Source organism: Myxine glutinosa, chromosome 7 (assembly GCF_964187855.1).
Source record: "Myxine glutinosa chromosome 7, kmMyxGlut1.1, whole genome shotgun sequence".
Taxonomy (NCBI): Eukaryota; Metazoa; Chordata; class Myxini; order Myxiniformes; family Myxinidae; genus Myxine; species Myxine glutinosa.
In genome coordinates, this window is record NC_136267.1 from 65,465,966 (window position 1) to 65,491,581 (window position 25,616).

Genomic DNA, 25,616 nt, shown 5'->3' on the forward strand with positions numbered 1-25,616 from the left:
ATGTGCTCTGGAAGGATGAGGCAAAGGTAGAGCTATTTGGCCACAGTACCAGAAGACATGTTTGGCGAAAACCAAAGACAGCATTTGACCACAAGAACCCGATACCAACTGCAAAACATGGTGGTGGAAATATTATGGTTTGGGGCAGCTTTGCTGCATCAGGGCCTGGGCAGCTCACCATCGTAGAATCCACTATGAATTCTTCATTGTACCAGAGGGTGCTTGAGGATAATGTGAGGCCATCTGTCGGAAAGTTAAAGCTCAAACGAAGGTGGACCTTGCAACATGACAATGACCCTAAACATACCAGTAAATCCACCATGGAATGGCTGAAAAGAAAGAAATGGAGGTTTCTGGAATGGCCAAGTCAAAGCCCGGATCTAAATCCCATCGAGATATTGTGGGGGGATTTGAAACGAGCTGTGCATGCAAGAAACCCCTCAAACATCGCACAGCTGAAAGAATTCTGCATGGAGGAGTGTGCAAAAATTTCTCCCAGTCGATGTCAGAGACTGGTAGACAGTTATAAGAAACGCCTACTTGAGGTTGTTTCTGCCAAAGGGGGCAATACCACCTATTAGCGCCAAGGGTGTACTTACTTTTTCCACATGAGAAATTTCCATTTATGTTTATTTAAATTATACAATGGACTACAAAATGTAAATGTTTCATGATATTTGTTATATTATTTCACCTTTATCTATCAATATTGTTGAAATGAAGATCAAATAGCTGTATGTTGAAATATGTTGAAAAAGTCAAAACTTTACATGGGGTGTACTTACTTTTTCACGTGACTGTATATACAGTGCTTATAGAAAGTCTACACCCCCTTTCAAAATTTTCACCTTTTGTTGTCTTATAGCCTGGAATTAATATGCATTAAATCAGACTTTCTCTACGTTTATTTACACATCGTAACCCACAACTTCCAAATGAAAACCAAATTGTAGAAATTTCAAAAAAATAATTAAAATTACAAAACTGGCATTTTCTTGGTTGGATGAGTGTCCACCCCTCTGAGTTAATACTTGGTGGAAGCACCTTTGCTTTGATAGCAATTACAGCTGGGAGTCTGTTGGGATAGGTCTCTAGCAACTTTGCACACCTTGATTGGGCTATATTTGCCCATTCTTCTGTACAAAACTGTTCAAGCTCGCCCTAATTATATGGTGCTAGAAGTATTTTTTTATTTTCTGGGTGCAGCAAAGAGTGAATTTTAATTGAAAAAGGACAAAGCATTGAATCAATAAAATGGTGACACACTCAAAATCATTCTCTTACTTTTTGTAAGAAGAAAATTATCAATGAGAGAGACAGTTACACTTGAAGTTTGAGAAGATGCCTGTGAGGGTTTGCATTATTAAAGGTGATGCACATGTCACCAGGCCCACGTCCTTTCTGTCTGTTTCACATTCTCTCCTTACCTCTCACTCTTTCACTGTAGTTGTTATCCCTTGAAGTGTATGTGTGCAGTATTTGTATTTCCATAAATCATCGATGTATTATCCAAACATAATATCTTACAATAATGTGCATTATCAGTTTAACCTAAGTCATAAGTATATCTTGTTGGAATAGCCGATTAGGAGGTGGTGACACCTAAAGCTGTGTGTCTGAGTGTTGGCAATTTCATTTTTCGATGTGTGCGAGCCGTGCTTTTTGGGGGAGGATTTGTTTCCCTTTGCAAGATCAGATGGACACTTCATTGCCTGGGATCACAAATATGACTTTGCACTTTTCATTATATTTTACACTTTCTCGATGCTTTCACATTGCACTGGGAAAACGAGATGTTTTGCATGCGTCATAATTGTGCCTTGAAGAAGGTCGTCACATTTTATTGACTATTTTCTTTTGGCGGTTAACCCTTCCTTTTCTATACTTTGTGGTGTTACGGGGTCCTCCCCTTACCTCTGGTCTCGGTAGCCCTCCGAACCCCGAGAAGGTCCCCGGCAGAACGATATGTTATCCTTGGTTGAAATCAAGCAAATAATGAAACCCTCAATGGAACCAGCAAATGAAAGTCAAATCAATAATGCAACCACACCAGGTTATGAACAAACAATAATATATTATAAATCACACAAAAAGAGCCATACAACAATGGGGCAATCACCCCTACTATCAAATCTTACGATGGTAACCTTATCAAGCCGCTTAACCCCAAACTCACGGCACCTCCCCAAAGTCTCTGCACCCCTCCAAGGCGAAGTCCCAATGTCTCTGTGCGCTCCCGCGATCGGGGAGTCAAGGCCTGATCAAAGTCAATTGAGGCGACCCCGAGGTCACGTTGTTCAGCACCCAGCAATACAGCAGTGGAAAGGAACCTCACAAAGATGCGCTCCGACGTACGCATTTGCGGTTCAATCCGCGAGCCTCCGTATAATTCTCAAGCGTCCTTTCTTGCACAGCCGTCCCCGGCAAACCACCGGGAATAATGCCCAGCCGCCGCGCCAAAAACCGGTTCCCTGCAGGTTGCTCGCGTGGCGAAGATGGCGGACGGCTTTCACTCGAACCTGGGCTTTGAGGCAAGGATCTTCCGGAACCTCAATGAGGATACCCGACGACACAGGCTCCACCGCACTCCAGCGATATCTCTTATCGCCCGAACTTCCCTTCAAGGACACAAAGTTCACTCGCACTGTACGTCGACCGCTCGGTCCGGAGCTTCAACAAAAACGTCTCTTCACGATCTCCTACCGCCTCTTCTTCCTCGCTCCACCTCTTCCGGTCACGATCCGGATTTCCGGCCACATTTTACCAGGAGCGCTTTTAAATCTTTTAACTATAATAACCCTTTCCCTTCAACCACAATCACCAGAATACTTAGAACCAACAACAATAATCATAACAACAATCATTAGGGCCGAATCCGTAACACTTCCCCCCCCCCCCCCCCCCTCAAGAAAGAAAGTTTGAACACAGCGAAAACTTTCTTTGCATGCCCTCTTTAAACAAGCAAAAGTAAATTCACAACCCAAATCAGCAATCACCATGGGCAACAATATTCAACCTTCCCCAAAAATAAAGCAACAAAATTTTACACAACCCCCAGAGCTTTCCAAAGTTAATTCCCTCTGGACCAAGCGTCAACATCGACATTGTCCCTGCCCCTCTCATTTTTACTTCTAGTTTCTCTTGAATGAAGGTTAAGGGGTTGTGATCAAAAACCCAAAGGCCAGCAAATCTATAGCACTTTCCCCGGGAGGCCGAGCTGAAAGCCAGGTTCCATGGTGGTTGGGTGGTGAGGCCTGGAACTATTCACTACATGGACGCCTTTAGGAACGTGGAGTTCACGGTTAGTCTGGGGAGGAAAGTTCACTACATGGACGCCTTTAGGTACGTGGAGTTCATGGTTAGTCCGTGCAGGAAAGTTCACTACCTGGACACCTTTAGGAACGTGGCGTTCACGGTTAGTCTGTGTAGGAATCTTGGCTCGGCGGCTCCGCAGCATTCAGTGCTTCAACTTTTCCGGACTCCTAATAATTATGGTGGGACCACTTGTCACAGTAGACACATGACTGGCGGTCTCCTTCTCGGCCACTGCTCTGATAAATCCTTCCTTCGGGAGCTGTCATAACTCTGGAAGCCTCCATAATAATATCGCTTGCGGCCACCACCACTACTACTCCGTGGTCCTCCTCTGTAGCCCCCTCTACCCCGAGGAAATGCCTTCCCTACTGTGATGGTCCGACCCTCCAACTCCTTGCTATTCAGATCCTTTTCTGCCTCTCTGGCGTCCTTTGAGTTTTCAAACGTGACAAAGCCAAACCATCTTGACTTTCGTGTCTCCCTGTCTTTTATCAGCAGCACTTCCAAAAGCGGTCCATGTTTGCTGAAGGCAGAATCCAAAACATCTTCCTTTGTTTTGAAGTTCAGTCCACCTACAAATAACTTGCTCAACTTGTCGCCATCCCTAACTGGTGTGGTGTTATTTTCCCTACTAGGCTTTTTAACAACCATCGGGTTACCATAAACTTGACCACCGGCCAAATCATTCCCGATAACAACCGATACTCCCTCTACAGGAAGCGTGGCTGGTAAACCGATGGTGACCGGTCCTGACACCAAATCGGACTCCAAATGGATGACATGAAGTGGAGCACTAACACAGCCACCAATCCCCTGTAATCGAACACTATCCCCAGTTGCCGTCTCCTCGGACCATGGCAAGATACCTTCAAGCATTAAAGATTGATGTGCTCCTGTGTCCCTCAATATCCTAACCGGTCTCCGGTTAGTCGAGGCTCCATCCAGTGACACAAACCCCTCGGAAATAAATGCTTGGTAACCCTTTTGAGGGCGATTTCTCACAATGGCCATCACATTTGGAGTCGTACTAGTCGAACTCCGCTCCTGATTTTCCTTTCCCAGAGCATAACAGTTGGACATCCAGTGTCCAGGTTTATGGCAAAAAGTGCAAGTAGGCCCGGAGGAGAACCTCGTGGTCTGCCAAGGCATGGGGGCGGCGGTCTGCCTCGACCCCCCAGACGATAGGTCTGTCTTAGAACCGCAGTCTTCTGATTTCTAGAAGTCGTGGTGTCAAAGTGGACCTCATTTTCATCCCGAGGCCGCCCCCATGGATTTTCATTCTCCACCCCTGATGTACCATAGCTCCCCTGGCTAGGTCTGGGCGAGAAGTCCGGTTTGTGGAACCCCATCCTGTGTGTTAAGGCATAGTCATCTGCCATGGTGGCTGCCTCATACAGCTTTGGTACTTTCCTTTCCTCCAGATGAACTTTAATGTCCTCGTGGACACACTGTTGGAATTCCTCCACCAGGATCAATTGTCGCAATAGTTCGAAGTCTTTCCCAACTCCTTTTGAATCACACCACCGATCAAACATGGTTTCCTTCACTCTGGCAAATTCTACATGGGTCTCACTCTCCCTCCTCCTGGCATTCCGGAATTTTTGCCGGTAAGCTTCCGGGACCAATTCATAGGCTTTGAGAATGTGTTTCTTCAATACCTCGTAATCTGCACATTGGTCAATCGGTAAAGCCGACTAAATCTCTTGAGCTTTACCCACCAGAACACTTTGCACTAGTATGGACCAGTACTCCTCAGGCCAGTTTAACTGTCGAGCCACTTTCTCAAAGTGTGGAAAAAAACTTGGCTACCTCCTTTTCATTGAAGGGTGGAACCAGCCTCACATGTCTGCCAACATCCCAGGTGTTCTGACTAGGTGTCAAACCAGTCAGCAGGGATGGTACCTCTCCCCATTCTCTCATTAACTCCAGCTCCTTGACTTTAATTTCCTGCTGACGCACCAATTCACGGTCCTTTAACTCCCTGTCGGCTTTTCTCTCCTCTGCTTCGAGTTCCCTTGCAGCTCTCCTTTCCTCTGCTTGTTCCTTGTCTCTTCTTTCCTGGAGTTCTCTTTCCACTCTCCTTTCCTCGGTTCTTTCTTGTGCTTTTTTCTCTTCTAACCTTTCCTGGAGTTCTCGTTCCATTGCTGCTCTTTCCTTTTCCGCTTTCCTTTCCTCTGCTTTTAACCTTTCCTGGAGTTCTCGTTCCTGTGCTTTTTCCATTTCCTGGCTCTGTAATTGCATCTCCAGTTCCCAGAGCTCCACATTTTCTTGCTCTTCTGGTAACCAATCCCAGGCTACCTCTTCCCATGCTTCTAATCGCACCATAGATTGTATCACCACTGTCTGCAACTCTGCCTTCTTCATATTAGTTCGGACCTCCAAGCTAAAATGTTTGGCCAATTTCAAGAGGTCCGATTTTACTAACGCTCTGAACTGTGCTTCACTAGGGGTCACTGTAAACTTCTCTGCGTCAAACTCCATAGTGACTACTGGTAACACCTATTAACCTTCACACAATAAATTTTTAACAAACAAAACAAAAAAATATATCTATATTTTTGTTGTTGTTTGTTTTTGGGAAAAAATTGGGAATGTTGGAAAAAGTTCCAAATTTGGGAATTCTGGGAATGTTAGGGAAGTCTTTCCTGGACTAAATTTAGGATTTTTAATATGCCAAACGAGCCCCCAATTTCTGTTACGGGGTCCTCCCCTTACCTCTGGTCTCGGTAGACCTCCGAACCCCGAGAGGGTCCCCGGCAGAAAGATATGTTATCCTTGGTTGAAATCAAGCAAATAATGAAACCCTCAATGGAACCAGCAAATGATACAGTCAAATCAATAATGCAACCACACCAGGTTATGAACAAACAATAATATATTATAAATCACACAAAAAGAGCCATACAACAATGGGGCAATCACCCCTACTATCAAATCTTACGATGGTAACCTTATAAAGCCCCTTAACCCCAAACTCACGGCACATCCCCAAAGTCTCTGCACCCCTCCAAGGCGAAGTCCCAATGTCTCTGTGCACTCCCGCGATCGGGGAGTCAAGGCCCGATCAAAGTCAATTGAGGCGTAGGAGATCGAGGCAACCCCGAGGTCACGTTGTTCAGCACCCAGCAATACAGCGGTGGAAAGGAACCTCACAAAGACGCGCTCCGACGTACGTGTTTGCGGTTCAATCCGCGAGCCTCCGTATAATTCTCAAGCGCCCTTTCTTGCACAGCCGTCCCTGGCAAACCACCGGGAATAATGCCCAGCCGCCACGACAAAAACCGGTTCCCTGCAGTTTGCTCGCGTGGCGAAGATGGCGGCTGGTTTTCACTCGAACCCGGGCTTTGAGGCAAGGATCCTCCGGAACCTCAATGAGGAAACCCGACGACACAGGCTTCACCGCACTCCGGCGATATCTCTTATCCCCCGAACTTCCCTTCAAGGACGCAAAGTTCACTCGCACTGTACGTCGACCCCTCGGTCCAGAGCTTCAACAAAAACGTCTCTTCACGATCTCCTACCGCCTCTTCTTCCTCGCTCCACCTCTTCCGGTCACGATCCGGATTTCCGGCCACATTTTACCAGGAGCGCTTTAAAATCTTTTAACTATAATAACCCTTTCCCTTCAACCACAATCAGCAGAATACTTAGAACCAACAACAATAATCATAACAACAATCATTAGGGCCGAATCCGTAACAGTGGCCTATAATTTTCTTTTTTGAAAGCTATAAAGACAGGAAATTATGCCTGTTTACTTTTCATGATCCTCATATTATGACATTCTTCCCCTTCAGCATTGGGTTCACAACTCTAATGGGTTTTATCAGTTCTTAACTGTTTGAGTGCTGAATATTTCCAGTATGCAATATGAATACAGTACATGGTATTTTTTTTCGGGACTAAAACCTTAGATGTTTGTTATTACCTCCACTACTGAAGGTGATCGGCGGTTAGGTTTTCAACCCTGTACCTGTATGTTTGTTTCTGTGTGAGCAGGGTATCTTTAAAAGTTGTAGACAGATTCGAAAGAAATTTGGTGGAGAGGTTGGTTGTGTGACATCAACAAATTGATTAGATTTCAGTGAAGAACCGGATCCGGCTAGTATCGCTTTTTTAAGTGATTCTTCACCATTCGGAGGTAGGGCCAAAATCGATATATATAGCAGGATATCTCAAAAAGTTGTGGACAGATTCGGACGAAACTTGCTCGACAAATTTTACTGTTTGACAAGGATGAATTGATTCGATTTTGGTGAAGATCCGAATCAGGATGCAGATACGATAATTATTAAAATCTTTAAGTGACCCTTCATCATTGAGAGATGGGGCCAAAAACGATATATAGAGTGATTCTTTGAAAAGTTGTGGACAAGTTGTGACAAAACTTGGTGAATGAGTTAGTTAGGCGTCAATAACAAGCCGATTAGATTTTAGTTTACGTCCGGATCCAGATCTATTATTATTATTACTTTCATTATTTTTAACATTTTTTTTCCTACCATTATTATCTATTATTATTAGTATTATCATTACATTATTTGTATCCCATTGATGAATGAATGAATGAATGGGATACAAAACGGAAACTGTTCAGACTGGTATGCTGATATGCTGATAGACTTCACTGTGACTGATAGACTGATAGACTGATATGCACTCTACCGAGTTGTGTATTGTGAAGGAGTTCTGCACCCTTTATACCACAAACTACTGTATATTGGGTAAAAGCTTCGATCATCTATATATATAAAATAAAGTTTTTGTTTGTTTGTTTGTTTGTCTGCACACGCTAATCTCCTGAACGGTGAAAGATAGGAGGAAACCTCAAACAAAAAATGTCGGGACGGGCCCCGGGAAGTTTACAGGCTAGGTGGTGAGGCCGGTCGAGGCCCACCTCGGCCGGGTTGGGCCCATTTCGCAATTAAAAGCTGAGCTGAATTATAGTAGTCAATCTTCTACGGCCACGAGTAAAAGCTGAATTATAGTAGTAAATTAATTCAAAAAGAACTAAAAATGTCGGGACGGGCCCTGGGAAGGTTATAGGCTGGGTGGCGAGGCCGGTCGAGGCCCACCTCGGCCGGGCTGGACCCATTTCACAATTAAAAGCTGAGCTGAATTATAGTCGTCAATCTTCTACGGCCACGAGTAAAAGCTGAATTATAGTAGTAAATTCATTCAAAAAGAACTGAAAATGTTGGGACAGGCCCCGGGAAGGTTATAGGCTAGGTGTCGAGGCCGCCTCGGCTGGGCTGGGCCAATTTCACAATTAAAAGCTGAGCTGAATTATAGTAGTCAATCTTCTACGGCCGCGAGTAAAAGTTGAATTAGAGTATTAAATTCATTCAAAAAGAACCCGGGCAACGCCGGGTGCTTTCAGCTACTAAACTATAATTTTTCTTACACAAAATCAACATTACTCCACTCAGTTGGTAAAAACAGGTCATGTTATGTTTTAGTTATATTATGACTAAAACATAGTCCTATAATGCAATATACAAAACAAAACTACCAATGTTTGGGAGTCAGTCACATTCAACATCTTTTACATACAACATGTGTGTGGTAATCTTTCCAATACTGTCCAATGAATAATGCATCATCCCTGTCAGTGCAGCCAACACATTCCCTTCCCTTTCAGTTTTGGAGTTTCTCGGGCTTCAAATGGTCGGTTGTGCAGTAACATCAAAATGTGATGGACAGTTGTCCTCTTCGCAATCCAGCACCTGGATCCAAACACTGAGCTAAGCCGTCAAAATCATCTGAAGTATCACTGGAGAAAATGCATTTTGAAAACTCTAAATTGTCGCTGTTTTCATAATCACTCGTGCCCTCTCTTCATGTTGCCATGAAAAACATATGTTAATGAAACCACACTCCACACATGAGAATTCATTTTGGGCAATAAACATTGACCTTTCAAACAAGCTAGAACATAATACATTGTAAATCAATCATTGAAGGCCATGCTGAACATACCCACATGCCGTTGAATAGGAACAAGCAATTACAGATTATTGAACAATGATAATGGGCCACAATCATGGCAAACAGCACGTTCCAGTGAGGCCACCATCATGAGCTGACGCACACAAACGGTTAAGTCCCAAAACGGACCAAATTTTCGTATGCATATTGTGAAACCACCAAATTGTTTAGAAACATGGTTAAGAATACAATTGTAAAGGCCCAACGTTTGTGTGACAGAAAAGGGAAAAAACACCCATCCTGTTTCAATTGACATGGGGCCTTGTTTGAACACTTGCATTTTTTGCCAAGGGAGTTCCGTGAGTTACACAGGATGAGCTGCCATTTGCACCAACCATTTCTTGGCATTCTGACATTCTTTTCATTTTTCTCAATGGAATTTGTGTCTGCTGATATCCCAGTATCAAAGTTACAAAGATATTCATCCTGTTTATGTTTGACGTGACACCACTCCTTCCACTATGCTTGTACAGGTGTATGATAGCATGGCCTGTGGAAGGCTGGAAACCCAGAATGGACCAGAAAAGAACAAAACAAGGAGAAAATTGTGGAAAAGGGGGAAACACACACCACCAGAAGGGTAGAGGAGGGACATAACAGGGACCCTTGGGGTAAGAGTGAGCATGAGGAAAATGAAATGAAGTGGAAGGGGAGGAGGACACAAGGGGTGAGCAAGCTAAACACAAGCTCAAACATAGCAATAAGTAGAAGGTGTTACGGATTCGTCACTTCCGTTGTTGTAGTTGTTGTCGGCAGTTATTGCGAAGGCCTTGATTAAATTTTTCACTTTGGTTGGCCTACCTAAGATCATCCAGTCTGATCAGGGTTCCAATTTCATGTCAACACTTTTTCAACAAGTGGTACACCTGTTGGGAGTGGAGCAAGTAAGATCAAAGATCAAGTACTTACCATCCCGAGAGCCAAGGGGCCTTGGAAAGCTTTCACCAGACATTAAAGAATATGATCAGAACGTATTGTTTTGAATGTGACAAGGATTGGGATGAAGGAATACCCTTATTGTTGTTTGCTACGAGGGAATCTGTTCAGGAGTCATTGGGATTCAGTCCTTTTGAACTTGTGTTTGGACACGCAGTGCGAGGTCCGTTGAAATTGGTGAAAGAACAGTGGCTACAGGAGGAGTCGCAGTCAACAGTGGTAGAGTATGTGTCAACGGTTAGGCACAGATTGGCAAAGGCTTGTGAAGTTGCGAGAGGAAACTTGAAAGTGACACAGGATAAAATGAAAGTGAGACATGACAAGAAATCTCAGATAAGAAATTTCAGTCCTGAGGACCGAGTGTTAGTGTTGCTTCCTGTTCCAGGTCAGCCACTACAGGCTAGGTATTTTGGGCCCTATGCAATCGAAAGGAGGGTTAATGAAACAGATTACGTGGTGACAACTCCCGACCGACGGAAAAAGCGGCAGCTGTTTCATATCAACTGACTGAAGAAATATTATGAGAGGAAGCCTGTGGGAAAAATGGTTCCTGTCGCACCTGTCGTCGGGGTGCAAGAGAATCCTGAGGTTGCGGCCGGTGTGAAGTTTGATAACTTGGATGACCAGGCTTGTCCCAGATTGACGAACACGGAAGTGTTGAGTCATTTAGATGAGAAATTAGGTCAGTTGACGAGGGAACGACAAGGACAACTGTCCAGCCTAATTTTTGAGTTTGCACATTTGTTCACAGATGTACCTGGGCGTACTGACTTGGTATATCATGATATTGAGGTGGGGGAAGCCACTCCTGTGAAGCAACACCCCTATCGGATGAACCCTGTGAAGATGGAGTATCTTTGCAAGGAGGTTCAGTATATGGTGGAGAATGACATCATCGAATCAAGCAGCAGTGAATGGAGCTCACCATGTGTGTTGGTTCCAAAACCCGATGGCAGTTTTCGCTGTTGTACGGATTTAAAACGGGTTAATGCAGTGACCAAGACCGACTCATATCCCATTCCGAGGATTGATGACTGTATTGATAGAATAGGCCCAGCTAAATTTGTAACTAAATTTGACTTGCTGAAAGGGTATTGGCAGATTCCTCTTACTGATAGAGCCAAGGAAATGTCGGCTTTAGTCACACCAAATGGGTTGTATCAGTACAAGGTTCTTCCCTTTGGATTGAAAAACGGGCCTGCTACATTTCAATGGGTGATTAATAAGCTTATTGCAGACCTTGAGGGGGTGGAGGCTTATCTGGATGATGTCATCATCCACACCATGACCATGGAAGATCATATTAAACAAATTCATGCATTTTCAAAAAACTGACTGAGGCAGGGTTGACCATCAACTTATCTAAGAGTGAGTTTGTAAAAGCACAGGTGGTGTTCCTAGGCCATGTAGTAGGTCAGGGTCAGGTGCAACCGGTGACAGCCAAGATAGAAGGCATTGATCGCTTCCAAGTTCCAAAAGGGAAGAAGGAGCTTATGAGATTCTTGGGTATGGCTCGTTGGTACCGGCGGTTCTGCAGGAATTTTTCTGATGTGGTAGCCCCTTTAACGAATTTGCTGAGGAAAGAGACCAGGTTTGTTTGGGATGAAAAATGTCAGGCTGCCTTTGCCCCCGTCAAAGTGATATTAATGAGCTCTCCTGTCCTAGTAGCCCCAGATTTTCAAGAACCATTCAAGTTGGCCATTGATGCAAGTGATGTGGGGGCTAGCGCAGTTCTATTACAGGAAGATGAGGATGGAGTGGATCACCCGGTGTGCTACTATTCCAAAAAGTTTAACAAACACCAGACAAATTATGCCACCGTGGAAAAAGACACCCTTGCTCTCCTGCTAGCGCTTCAGCATTATGAGGTGTATCTAGGAACTACTACCTTTCCTATAAAAGTCTTCACTGATCACAACCCCTTAACCTTCATTCAAAAAATGAAAAATAAAAATCAGAGGTTGATGAGATGGAGTTTGGCTTTGCAGGAGTTCAACTTGGAAATTGAGCATGTAAAGGGCAGGGACAATGTCGTTGCGGATGCTTTATCCAGAGTGAACTAACTTTGGATATTCCTGTAGGTTGTTTGGAAGTTTTGTTGCTTTATTTGGGGGAATATTAATTATTATTGTTGCTCACGTGAATTGATCATTTGGGGGTGAGTTTTACTTTTGTTTGTTTATAGAGTTTTTGCATGCAAATAAAGTTTTCACTATGTTCCAACTTTCTTTCTTGAGGGGGGTGGGGGGGGGAAGTGTTACGGATTCATCACTTCTGTTGTTGTGGTTCTCATCCACTGTAAACATTTTTGGTTGCATGTACTATTATTGTTATCGTTTAAGTGAATTGGAGATAACTGTTTTCAAAAGGTAAAAAAAAGTTAGTGTTTTAAAAAGAAACCGGAAACCGGATCGGGAACCGGATGAAGAAGGAGAGGAAGAAGAAAGAAGAAGAGGAGGAAAAGGAGGCGGAGCGAGTGAGGTTGGAGAAGGAGCCGAGCTGCGTTGAGGTTTTGAGCAAACGCTGGCGAACGGGGGTCACTAGCAAACTTTGGGGTTTCCTGGGAAAGGGATTCCTGTGACAGAGTTGTTATCGCTGTGACAGTTAAACCTGCATGACAGGTTTTGCGGCTGATTCCGAAGAGAATCATTGGAGTGCCATTACGTCCCGAGAACGGACCGTTGGCCATTTTGCCCTGCGCTGGATTTTCGCATCGCTCCAGGTTTTTCACCTCGCTTCAACCATTCCACCGCATCCAGACGTTAACCGTGTGTGTGTGTGTGTGTGTAACGTGGATTTTGAGTGTGAATTTGCGGCTCGCCGATTGGGAGCCGTTGAACCTCCATACCCGAAGGTGTGATTTCCCAGCCGCCTCTTGAGGACACTTTTGCCTATCTTTGGCAGTGTGACTGTCAACAGATCGGGATTCTGGTTTCGATACAACATCGTTCTGACGATCACTGGAGCGTGGATCGACTTTGGTTTGAAGCTGGGACAGAGACATTGGGAATGTTATTTTCTCTCACTTGGAGAACAGTGAGTTATATTGTACGAAACTGATGGTACCATCATAGGAATGATATATTGGTTGTACAATTGATTAATATTGTTATTGTACTGTTATTCTTCTGTGACCTTAATACAATACTTGTTTTTTGGTAACAATTGGTGTGGTTTCACCATTGATCTTTGACATACAGAATAACACATCTTTCTGCTGTGACTCCTCTTGGGGCTCGGAGGTACACCGTGACCGGGGTTTGGGGAGGAGTACGTAACAAAGGGGAAAACCAGGGATGAAAAAATATAAATGGAACAAAAACAAAACAAAAAGAGGATGAGGGACATGGGGGGGGGGGGGGGGGGGACAGTAACATGTAAAGAAATGGTTGGGATTGGTGAGGGTTGATGAGAGTTGAAAGCACAGGCAGTTTAGGTGGGTGAGCATTGGGGGCAATACACTTCCCCACTCTTCCCAAACAGAATTCCTTTTCATTCTGGAGTTAGCCAGTCTGCCCGCACAGCAGGATATGGGGGTTTGCAATTGTATCTGTTTCTGTGTCTGTGCCATAACTTCCCAATTTACCAATTAATTGAGGCACTATGCAATTGCTGTTAAATTACCAAGTCAGTCGGATGAAAAATGACGATTGTTCAGATGAAAATTTATGATTTTAGAGGTTTGACCTTCAGTTGACCTTAGCTACAGCACACGCCATGAGAGTGAAGAGGACTGGTGTATCTATCTAAAGAAAAGTTAAAATGGACTTTCGTAAGTTTTTTTGTTAAAGCAACTGTTGACTCACCTTGGTTTCCATGACGTCAAGCTGAATAAGATGCGAGGCAGAGGGAGCCATCCCAGAAAGAGCAGTACTCCATCAAGCTGCGGATGAAAGCCTTAAGGTGGGTTTTCACGGGACACGCGAACGGTTAGCGAAGGATGCGAATGTCGAAAAAATGGCAAAGTACAACATTCGTATTTTAAGCTCCAAAAGTTCGCCAAACATGCGCTGGGGTTTTTGCGCATTTTGCATTTTTTTTTGCAAACATGCGCATTTTTCGGAAGCGTCGTCAATTGTTCGCAGGAGTCGTTTTTTGTTCGGCGGGTATTTCAAACATTTTTTTCAAGCCGTTTCCCAGGTTCATTCAGAATGTATGGAAAAGTAACAATGCATCAAACATAACGAAGAAATGGGATCAGTAGCAGTGAAGCTTTCGGAAAGTCATAAAAGCTCGGCTGAGCGAAACAGTGATTATGTTTTAAAGGTTTATTACATTGTCAAGTTACTTTCGAAGCTTAGCTTACTGTTTTGTGGGTGCGATGAGCGAAAGGAAGACAAATTGAAAGGGAATTTCCTTGAATTTTGTGACTTATTTTCAAAGTATGACAAAACTTTCAGAAAAAATGCAGAGTAACCCTAATTCTAACCATTAATTTCAAAACCAAGTGCGACAGATTTGGCTTGCAAAGAAATTGTACAGGCAATGAATAAGACCACGTTTTTTGTTACTACAATGGTAGATGAGGCCAGATTGCTTAACAGAGAGAAGCTTTCAGTTTGTATCCGATGCACAAAAACCCTCAAGATCAGAGAAATGTTTCTGTGCTTTGTCAACTGCTCGTCTTCCAAAAATGCGGAAGGCATTTGTACTGCCAAAAAGAAAGCTTTGGGGAGAAATGGATTGCAAAATGTGCCGATAGTTGCCCAATATTGTGATGTGTTGCGGTCAGGACAGTTTGTACGAACATTATACGGAGCTGGGCCACGATTCAAAGCCAGGCTAGCAAGCTTAGAGGTGAGTGTGCCTACCTTTCGGTAATCCTGCCAGCCCCATTGAAGGAAGAACAGTATTTACATTTAGTTTATATATGTGTAACACCTGGGATATATAATGAATAAATTGCTCGATTTTGTTTACTAGCGGGCACTCCCACTGTGGGAGTAGCCTTCTCGGCCCACCTTATATGGGAAATGTGCTACTGCACGGTCTTGCAAATGCAAATACATTTTATTGATTGCAACATATCTTACTCCATAGTCTTCTTCTATCTTCTATCTTCTTCTTCTTCTTCTAACTATCTTCTATCTTCTTCTTCTATATAGATTTCTATTATCTTCTATCTATCTATATCTCTATCTTCTTCTTCTATATATATATATATATAAGAAAGTGTTTGTTTGTTTGTCTGAACGGAGTGCACGCGCTAATCTCCTGAACAGTGAAAGACAGGAGGAAACCTCTAAAACAAAAAAGGTCGGGAAGGGGCCCCGGGAAGGTTATAGGCTAGTTGGCGAGGCCGGTCGAGGCCGCTTCGGCCGGGCTGGGCCCATTTCGCAATAAATCTTCTTCTTCTTTCAAAATTATCTTGAAGTACAACGTATGCACTTAATTAGAATATCTGACTGATTGCAACACATGCTTTCAAAATTCTCTCTCGCGGGGCCCGACAGAAGAAAGAACAAGGAATCGTTGAGCACTAACTGATACTGGGCTCGCGTCAGACCTATGTACAGAAGATTAAATTCATTCAAAAAAGAACCCGGCAACGCCGGGTGCATTCAGCTAGTACATGATAATGGAGATGATTTGTAATCCTGGCTACCACCAAAGGTGGAGATATTCCTGCTGTCAAATAATCAGGCAAAAACAACAAAAAGTGTGTTTAAATAATGCACATAACAATGTACACTAACTCCAACACGAAGAAGCGGTAAATTTGGAAGTCTGATCCAGCTATAAATATTAATATTACGCCCCCTGCCCCCTTAAATATAGAAGTCAAACTATGCCCATGGTTGAAAGGATCATGAATATGGATGGGGGATCACCTGAGGAGGTGGACTTGGAAGCGCTGGAGGAAGAATGACATTCATAAGACTGAGGTAGTTGGTTTGACGGGTGAAAAAATGAGGAGCAAATGAATGGAGTTGTGCAGTGAGCCTAGATTTTGGGAGGTTCACCAGAAGTGGGTTGAATGCTCTAGCCTGTAGGGAAAAGGGGGAGAGGTGGACCGCAGAGAGCGCAGGACCAGAATGGAGGTGACAAAGACAGCGAGACCGCCACCTTGTCTGTGAAGAAGGAATAACAGACCAAGACATTTGACTTCATCGTGGGAGATTCCAATAATTTTGTTGGCCTTGGTGTCCATGACGTCGAGATGAGAAAAAAATGAGACTTGGTTGCCAGCCCAAAGTGTGTGAGGCAGGGAATTAATAATGCTGCGGATGAAGGCCTTGCAGGTTATTAAAAGTTTGGATTTGCCAACGAATAACTTGACATGATTGAAGATACCCAGTGGGCACCTGGCTTAGGAAGCTAACTCTCATGTATAGTTTGGCCAAAAAAACTTTGTGGCTCATGCTGATGCCCATAAGTTGAAGAAATAAGCTGAAATTGTTCAGCCAGTTTGTCCAGAAAGTAAATGCGGGAGTTTCCCAAATGGTCCTTTTGAAAAGACAGAGCAAGAATTTTAGTTACATTTCCCAGGTTAGAAAGAGATATTCCAAGTGTTGTACCAGCTCCTGATTATATCAAGAACTAGGATGGCGCTCGGTGAGCATACCTCTGGCAGGTTGAACAGTTTTCATTTTGTATCCCTCTGATAGGCTGGATCTGGATTCGGAACCTGAACCAAAATCTAATCGGCTTGTTCTTGTCGCCTAACCAACCCATCCGCATACTTTTGTTGCAAGTCATCCACAAATTTTTGAAACATCATGCAATATGTCGTTTTAGCCCTATCATTTAATGAAGAATCACTTAAAAAATTTCTCAGATCTAGATGAGTATTTGAATCTTCACCAAAATTGAATCAATTCTTCCTTGTCGCACAACCAACATATTCACAAACTATGTTCAAATCTGTGCACAACTTTTTGAGATATTGTGCTACTGTATATATCGTTAATGGCTCTATCTCTCAATGGTGAAGAATCATTTAAAAATTCTCGAATCTAGATCCGGATCCGGATCTTCACAAAAATCTAGTCGTTTCGTCCTCACATTTCCAACCTCTGCACCAAATTTCGTCGAAATCCGTCTACAACTTGTGGAGATATCTTGTTCATAAACAAGCAAACAAACCAACATACAGACAGGGCTGAAAAGATAACCTCTGATTGAAAGGATCATCTGACAGACAGACAGACAGACAGGGGTGAAAACACAACCTCTGATTGAAAGGATCATCTGACAGACAGACAGACAGACAGGGGTGAAAACATAACCTCTGGTTGAAAGGATCATCTGACAGACAGACAGACAGGGGTGAAAACACAACCTCTGATTGAAAGGATCATCTGACAGGCAGACAGACAGACAGGGGTGAAAACACAACCTCTGGTTGAAAGGATCATCTGACAGACAGACAGACAGACAGGGGTGAAAACATAACCTCTGGTTGAAAGGATCATCTGACAGACAGACAGACAGACAGGGGTGAAAACACAACCCCTGGTTGAAAGGATAATCTGACAGACAGACAGACAGGGGTGAAAACACAACCTCTGGTTGAAAGGATAATCTGACAGACAGATAGACAGACACACAGGGGTGAAAAACATAACCAGTGGTTGAAAGGATCATCTGACAGACAGACAGACAGACAGGGGTGAAAACACAACCTCTGGTTGAAAGGATAATCTGACAGACAGACAGACAGGGGTGAAAACATAACCAGTGGTTGAAAGGATCATCTGACAGACAGACAGACATGGGTGAAAACTTAACCTCCATCCATTTGCGTTGGTGGAGGTAATCAGGAGCTGTTTCAACACCAGCTGCCTACCTATCTGAAGGATGTGGGATTCTAGAGAGCGTGGAATAATCAACGAAAAGACAAGGAGTCTTTTCTAGAGAATCAGAAAGGTCATTCATGAAGATGAGTAGCAGAGCTGGGCCCAAAAGAATGCCTTGTGGCACTTTATCTTCGACAGAGAGAGAAGATGAGAGAATCCCAATGAGAGTTATGTGCTGACTGGGAGAGTAGATGAAGTCAGTAAGCCAGGAGAGGATGCTGTAGGCTGGGAGTTTGGAAAGTAATGGAAAGAGAGGGGCATGTGTGGGGGATCGAAGAGGAAATGGAAGTTGCAGATTAAAACTCATACCATTTTTTATGCCTCTGCAGCCAAAGGCCGAAAGCATTATGTTTTTGGGTTGTCTGGTTGTCCATTATCGGTTTTTTGGTTACCATGATAACTTGTGAACCACCATAGGGACTTCAGCTATACTTGGCACACGTATGGAATGCAATACAACGATGAACTGATTATATATTGGGTTCAAAAGGTCAAAGGTTGAATGTCATGTGCCCTTTAATTGAAAATCATTTTTTACCATGATAACTTGTGAACCATTAAATGGATTTCAACCAAACTTGGCACAAGTATGGACTGTGATACAAAGATGAAATTGTGCAATTTTGACTTTGACACGTCAAAGGTCAATAGTCATGCACACTTTTAAATTGTTTTGCAGACCACAACTCGAGTCAGAAGAATATGATGTTTTCTCTCTCTACTTATTTTTTCTCTTTCTCTTTCTCTTTCTCTTTCTCTTTCTCTTTCTCTTTCTCTTTCTCTTTCTCTCTCTCTCTCTCTCTCTCTGTCTCACTCTCTCTCTCACATGACCTTTAATTCAAATGTAACATGTAGACAGGCCCATACATTTTTCATCTACAAACCACAGCCAGTTGATTTGTGACCCCTCTCAGGGCACATGCAATGATTACAATATACATGAGTAACAATGAGTATGTGATCATCTTACTATAATTCACCAAATGTCTGTCTGTCCGTCCGTCCGTTCGAAGGTACCGCAAAAACGGCTGAACCGATCGCAACGAAATTTTGGGTGCGTAATCCTGGGACACCCTGGAGTAAAATAGGCTATATTGTTTTTCCAAGTTTTCCCAATTTTCCAATTTTTCCAATTTTCCAGTTTTTCCAAACACGATGGAAAAATATTTACTGATATGAACAGTGATGTGGCTTTTATTGAAATTTTACAAATACTGTTTAGATTTTGATGATTTTCATGTGATATGATTTAACGGATGTTTGTATAAATCGTTTAAAATAAAAAAAAGCCTTCAATTTCTGATATTTTGCCTTTTCATTTGGGCCTCCCAATTGAAGCCCCGCCCTTTGAGGGCGGGTACCGTTGCTAGTATTTACAATTCGATAACAGCGTATATCTATAATTCTGTCCTTTAAGGGTTCAAATGTCACACATGATTTGCATAGTTACTAATGAAGACCATTATACATCCGACGCCTCAAAACACCTTTCTTTTTTTGTCAATTTCAAACTTCATGCACGCTTCCAGGACCTGTGTGTGTTTTTTGTAATTCTCATTAATTGACTGTCAGCTATAATGTTCTTCACAAAGGAAATTCAGTGACTACAAAGAGAATTACAAAGATGTATTGACTTTGGACACATTTAAAGCAAACCTTCCTTCATTACAATATCCTTGAACGCTTGAATCTTCTAGGCTCCAACGAGCAACCTCAATCATTGTTTTGCTGGGTTGTCTTGAGGGAAATGAAAGTGTAGCATTAGATTTGCTTCTTCCCATGATTAAAAGTTTGAATAGATGGATAATTACCAGCCAGAATCCTTGGGCCATTGTCAGGAATGAATAATGTGCCATGATTGGAAAAATGGGAAAGGCTGTTTGCCAAAAACTGTAAGCTCGGCTCACATATTTTTGTAACATTATGCTATGAGAATGATCTATGGAAAATATGAAATGCTCACATTTTTGTTATTTTGAAGGAGATGAAGCGTTTCCACTTTCTGGTGGAAAGCTTTTGCTCTTGCACTTTGCGAAATAATCACATCCATGGATATGGTTTCCTGAGAAGAAAACCTCATCATTAATTGATGCAGAATTGATGGGGCACATGAACTTTAAGGACTGCTCCAAGTAAGAAACAAATTTATTTTGTTACAGATTCACGTAATAGCAGAATAGATCAACAGACAAAATGGGGCTGAACAGGGAAACAGTTGGACAACACTAAATGGATATACCATGGCTCACGGGGAGAAAATGGTGGAATGATGGGAGCAGTGTCTCAGTGGTTGTCGTAAGCATCAGTGGAGGAACTGGGATAAATGACGAGCTAGTGATGTACAGCAAATTTGAAATCCTTTCGGGAAGAGCTCGAGGCAAAAGGCTCCGGAAGACAGTTACAAGGGCGAAAAAAGTGTTATGAAAGAATTGAGGTGATCAGTTTTGTCTTGGAGATGCTAACAAGCAAATGATCTCTGGCAGCATGTGTGCAACATGGAGGAGAAAGGGCTGGGTGTTGACATGGCAGCACAGGAGGTGCAAGACCAGAATAGAGCCAGTAAAATACTGCTAGGCCACCAATCTGCCTATAATGAGCAAGAAGCAAACTCTGAGATTCAGCGTTTTGACATGAAGTATCAATGGCATGTAAGGCCATATATTATAAGGCCTCAAGTTTGAAGGTGGCAGGGTGGTGGTGGTTATAGGAAAGAGTAGAACATTCCAGGAAATGGAGTGTATTTCACGAAATTTTTATGGGGAGGCCATTAGGCCTGAAAAGCCTGTGCAATCCTGCCAACACTCATATACCCCCTATCACCATTGCTTCTAGATACCAATCCAGCTCCAGTTTAAATCCATCTATTGTCTCTGCTGTCACCATATTTCCAAGGAGACCATCCAATTCATTAACCACTCTTAGAGTAAAACACTCTTGGCTCAATTTGTCTTAACTCTTCCCTTCGTTACCCTCAAAAACCAGATGGTTAGACGTTACCCTGTTGTAATGGTTAGAACGTCCGCTCTGAGTTGAGTGGTCGTTTCAAACTTGTATTTCAAATTCAAATAGTGTGAGTCAGTGGTTCAAACCTGGGGAAAGTCATACCAAAGACTTTAAATGTACGTGTTGATTCCTTGCTTGATGCTCTGCATTTAAAAGGATACCTAGTATGGACAAACACTGTCAGAAAGGCAATGGCAAACCACCTGGTAAAACCCTCGCCAAGAAGCTGCTTTGGCAGCACAAACATTCTGTAAAGAATGTGATACATCAATTCAAATCAATCTTAACCCTCAAGCGGTGGCATCTGTTTCTATCACTGTCTATTCTGCAGAAACACACTTTGCACATATTGCTTCTGTACCCTTCATTACATTAAATACATCTGTCAGATACCTCCTTTCTAATGTATAACATCCTGTCTTTTTCATCTCATAGCTTGGTCTAGCTAGGCCTGGAATCAATCTAGTTGCTGTTCAGTGCACCCTCTCTCTGACAGCTATGGCCTTCCTTAGATGTGGTGACCAAAACTGTGCATTGTCCACATTAACATTACCAACTTTGATTTGTAATTTATCCCCTGATGAATACAACTTAAAACCCTGTTAACCAAAGCTGCCTGGCACTGCTTACCCCATATATATATATATATATATATAAAAATATATATATATATTGTTGCGGATTCGGGGGTCGGCGCTCCCCTTATCAAGGGGGGGTTAATCCCCTTGTCTTTTAAGCTGGCCGTCCCCCAATCCTTGAAATTATAACGCTCCTTTCCGGTCGAGATTAGCCAGGGTGATTGGTCAATGGAGTCCCAAATACCTGAGTGCCAATCCGACCGCAAAGCAGGGAGATAACTCCCGCTCAGACCGTGGACAAGATGGAAATTGCAGAGCGGTTTAGCAATCCGAAGCCCGAGCCATTAACAATAAAACTAAACCCGATCCTGAGCGGTTACCCAAATCGTGCCACAGGTACTCAATGGAGAGAAAGGACGAAGACGATCGAATGGAGAGGAAACCAAAAGGTAAGGAAGAACAAAGGATTTATTACAACAACCAAAGAAGAGGAAATGAAAGGGAAGAATGTACAAGAAGAAGAAGAAGCAGGACACAGAGCAAGCTTATCTATACAGTCTTACTTAACCCCAGGACAACAGACAGATTTACACGGGATGGTAGTGGTAGGAGGAGAAGGTCCATGCATATGGTCCAGGCGATGGGATCCGGCTCCGGTCCACTCGAGTCCGGCTCCGGGTCCGCGGCGAAGAACGGCCGGCAGCTTCGCGTGTCGTTGGCGCGCGATCGGACCTTACATATGGCCGGGGGGGGGGGTGGGGGGGGGAGGTAGTCCTTCGCAAGTCCGTATGCGCAGTTCTCCGCTCGTGACCTCCTTACTCAGCTTCTCAGGTGTTCAGCGCCGCTTAATGATTCCTCGCGCATCTGGTACAAACGAGCTCAACAACCAGCAACAATAGGGGTCTAGTGGCCGTCAGCCTATTGCAGCAATGCGAGCACCCCCACGTCTTTCTCTTCTCTCTCTTAGCACCTCCTCCTCTCAGCACTTCTCTGTGTAAAGGCGCCACACTTGCGCTTATATAGTGCGCTTTGAAATCAAGCCGTGTACTCTCGCACTCCACCCACCGGTGAGCTCACCTCAGCCCTGGTTGGTTAGCGAGGGCTCACCGGCTCCGCCCCTAACCGGGCCACGCCTCGTTTGGGCGCTCCGCCCCTTCTTCTCCAAGCTTGACCGCGTGCGTAATGGCGGCGCTTGGGGCGGAAGCTCAGCGAGGCAGCGAACGCTGCTAACAAAAGGCGCGTAATAGAATTTGGAGAGAGTCAAGCCGCAAAATGAATGGAATTGAAAAGGACCTATCTTATTTAATTAATACAACGCAGATTCAACTATTGGGAACACAGCCTTATCTGAAACACATATTAAGGAAATAACTAAAGTCCTATGGTGTCCTACGTGTTGCTTGTGGACTAACTAGGGGTGCGACCTTATTAAATGAAGAGAATTATTTACAAGTGAGGGGTTCTCAAAACCGCAATAATATATATATATATATATATATATATATATATATGTATATATATGTATGTATATATATATATATATATATATATATATATATATATATATATATATATATGTATGTATGTATGTATGTATATATATATATATATATATATATATATATATATATATATATATATATATATATATATATATATATATATATATATATATATATATATACAGTGGTACCTCGGCTTACGAGTTTAATCCGTTCCGTGACGGAGCTCGTAAGCCAAATCGCTCGTAAGTCAAAGCAAATTTTCCCATTCAAATGCATTGAAATGCTATTAATCCGTTCCAGCCTCAAAAAAAAAACACCAATTTTTTTTGTTAGGTGCTTTTAAATAACAAAAATGTACTTTATAAATAACAAATAATGTATAAACAAGCACGACCTCGTATATACTGTACATAATACAAGAGAATGTAAAGAAATAAACTGGTTTTATTAAGCAGAGGAGAAGAGCATGCCAGGTGAGGTGTGCGTGTTGTCGACTTGGCGAGGCAGTACGATCGTACTCCTTCTACGATATGTACGATTTTGAAGCAGAAGGAGTCCATAAAGGCTATAACGCCAGCCAAGGGCGTTACGATTATTTCAAAGCTCCGGACCTCTATCCATGAAGATATGGAGAAGTTGTTGTTTGTGTGGTTGAAGGAGAAGCAGCTCGCAGGAGATACCGTGACCGAGAGCATCATGTGTTTGAAAAGATTGAAACTCGGATATCGAGCACGGACCACGAGGTGTTTTTTCTTTTTTCTTAATCTCGGTTTCAGTGAACTTTTGCTCTGTGCTCACGTGTACTGTACCTGTACCTGTAATGGTACGTCAGAGGATGGCACCTGTTGTCATCATATTAAGTGCAAGATGTTCTGCATCGTAAGTTGGTACACCGTGGTCTTTCGGCGGTGTTTAAGCCGGCCGTCTTGGCTTCTGTCACCATTGGCATTGAGTCTTTCGATGAAGGTAGGTCGTTGTGTGCCGGTGCCTTGGCCGAATTCCTTCATTGCTGCATTGTTAGCTCACCTGGTTTTTTATACCACATCTTTGGTTATCGGACCAGCGAATGACGTCATCTCCAAAGTATGGCTTATTCTCACTTGTCTTGGACGATCTTCTACTTCTAGCCTTCCACCGTGCATTTGGTGTCCACTGTACTTACTGTACAGTGCCTGGTAAAATTGATGTAATGGGTTTTTGACCGTCAACGCCGTCAACGCCATGAACCGTCATGAACCGTCATGAACCGTCATGAACCGTCATGAACCGTCATGAACCGTCATGAACCGTCATGAACCGTCAACGCCATGAACCGCTAACACTCAAAAGCCCATTTATCGCGCCTTATAAAGCAAAACGCAAACCGAAAGCCATGCCTCTCAAGCGAGGCGTGCTTCCGTGGTCACGTGATCCACAGGTGTAGCTCATTATACCCGCACGCGCGACACGCTTTGGCGGTCACGTGACCAGCCACTCTGGAGGCGGGGATCCCCGCCGATGACGTCACCGGCTGGAGCAAGGAGATTCCTCGCTCATGTATTTCGACGATTGCGTGTTTTATATCCAAGCAGAGATGCTTTCACGGCAAGATAACCACGTGACCGGAACCGGAAGCCACAACCGGAAAATTCAAAAAAATAAATTTTTTGAGCTCGTACATCGGATCTCGGCTCGTATCCCAAAGCAACAAACCGCCCGAGCGACGGCTCGTATCCCGAAAAACTCGTACGTTGGGGCACTCGTAAGCCGAGGTACCACTGTATATATATATATATATATATATATATATATATATATATATATATATATATATATATTGTTACGGTCCGCGGATTAGATGTTATTTTTACCGAGCGGTGGTGTAACCGCGGCCGAACAGTTATTCCCCGACTAAAACCCGATTCACCCTGAACGTTGGCCGTATCGCGCCACAGCTACTCAATCTGGAAAACTCTAAAGCGACCGAATGCAAAGAGGAAGAAGACGTACAGAAGAGTAACGGGATTTATTACTATTTACACACACAAGCAAAAAGGAGCAGTCATGATTATGTACAGGGACATGAGACGCAGGTGACACAGTGAATTCCTTATACAAGCTTAATTACCTACCCAGGACAGAACAAACAAAGACGACTCACATGGGGAATTGCAGAGTGGATTGGCTGGAAGGAGGTGTGTGGCTGGAGGGGGAGGACGGCACGGAGCTGGCTGGAGCTTGATCCCGCACGGGACGCCGGGCTGGACCTCGACGGCCGCTGATGCCACCGATCCTGTCGTGTGCGCGGGATCACGGGTCGGATCACGGTCGGAGCCAACGCGCTGGTGGGGGTTCTGGCGTGACGGGTTCTCTCCTCTCTCTTTCTTGGTCCACCCACTCTTTCTCCACCGACAACTCAACGCCACCACTGACCACCCCTGACGACCAACTCAGCTCTTGTCATGGACCTCTTCGTCTCTCCTCTGTAAAAGCTCATCTGCCTGGGGAACGCC

At 43.6% G+C, this 25,616-nt stretch overlaps 1 protein-coding gene across 13 annotated transcripts in view; it reads left to right on the plus strand.

Annotated features, from left to right (window-relative positions):
- Window positions 1-25,616, plus strand: part of MCTP1 (multiple C2 and transmembrane domain containing 1) — a 264,386-nt gene that overhangs the window by 25,019 nt on the left and 213,751 nt on the right. Inside the window, exon 1 of one of the 13 annotated variants that reach the window (XM_068122494.2) lies at window positions 9,543-9,602. The exons of 10 other annotated variants lie outside the window; for them this stretch is intronic. In XM_068122494.2, coding sequence (XP_067978595.2) covers window positions 9,558-9,602 — 45 coding nt within the window. In that variant the 5' untranslated portion in view covers window positions 9,543-9,557. Of the gene's footprint in view, window positions 1-9,542; window positions 9,603-14,739; window positions 15,037-25,616 lie in introns of those variants that run through there. 2 more of the 13 variants (XM_078781837.1, XM_078781838.1) reach the window with 2 other exon arrangements.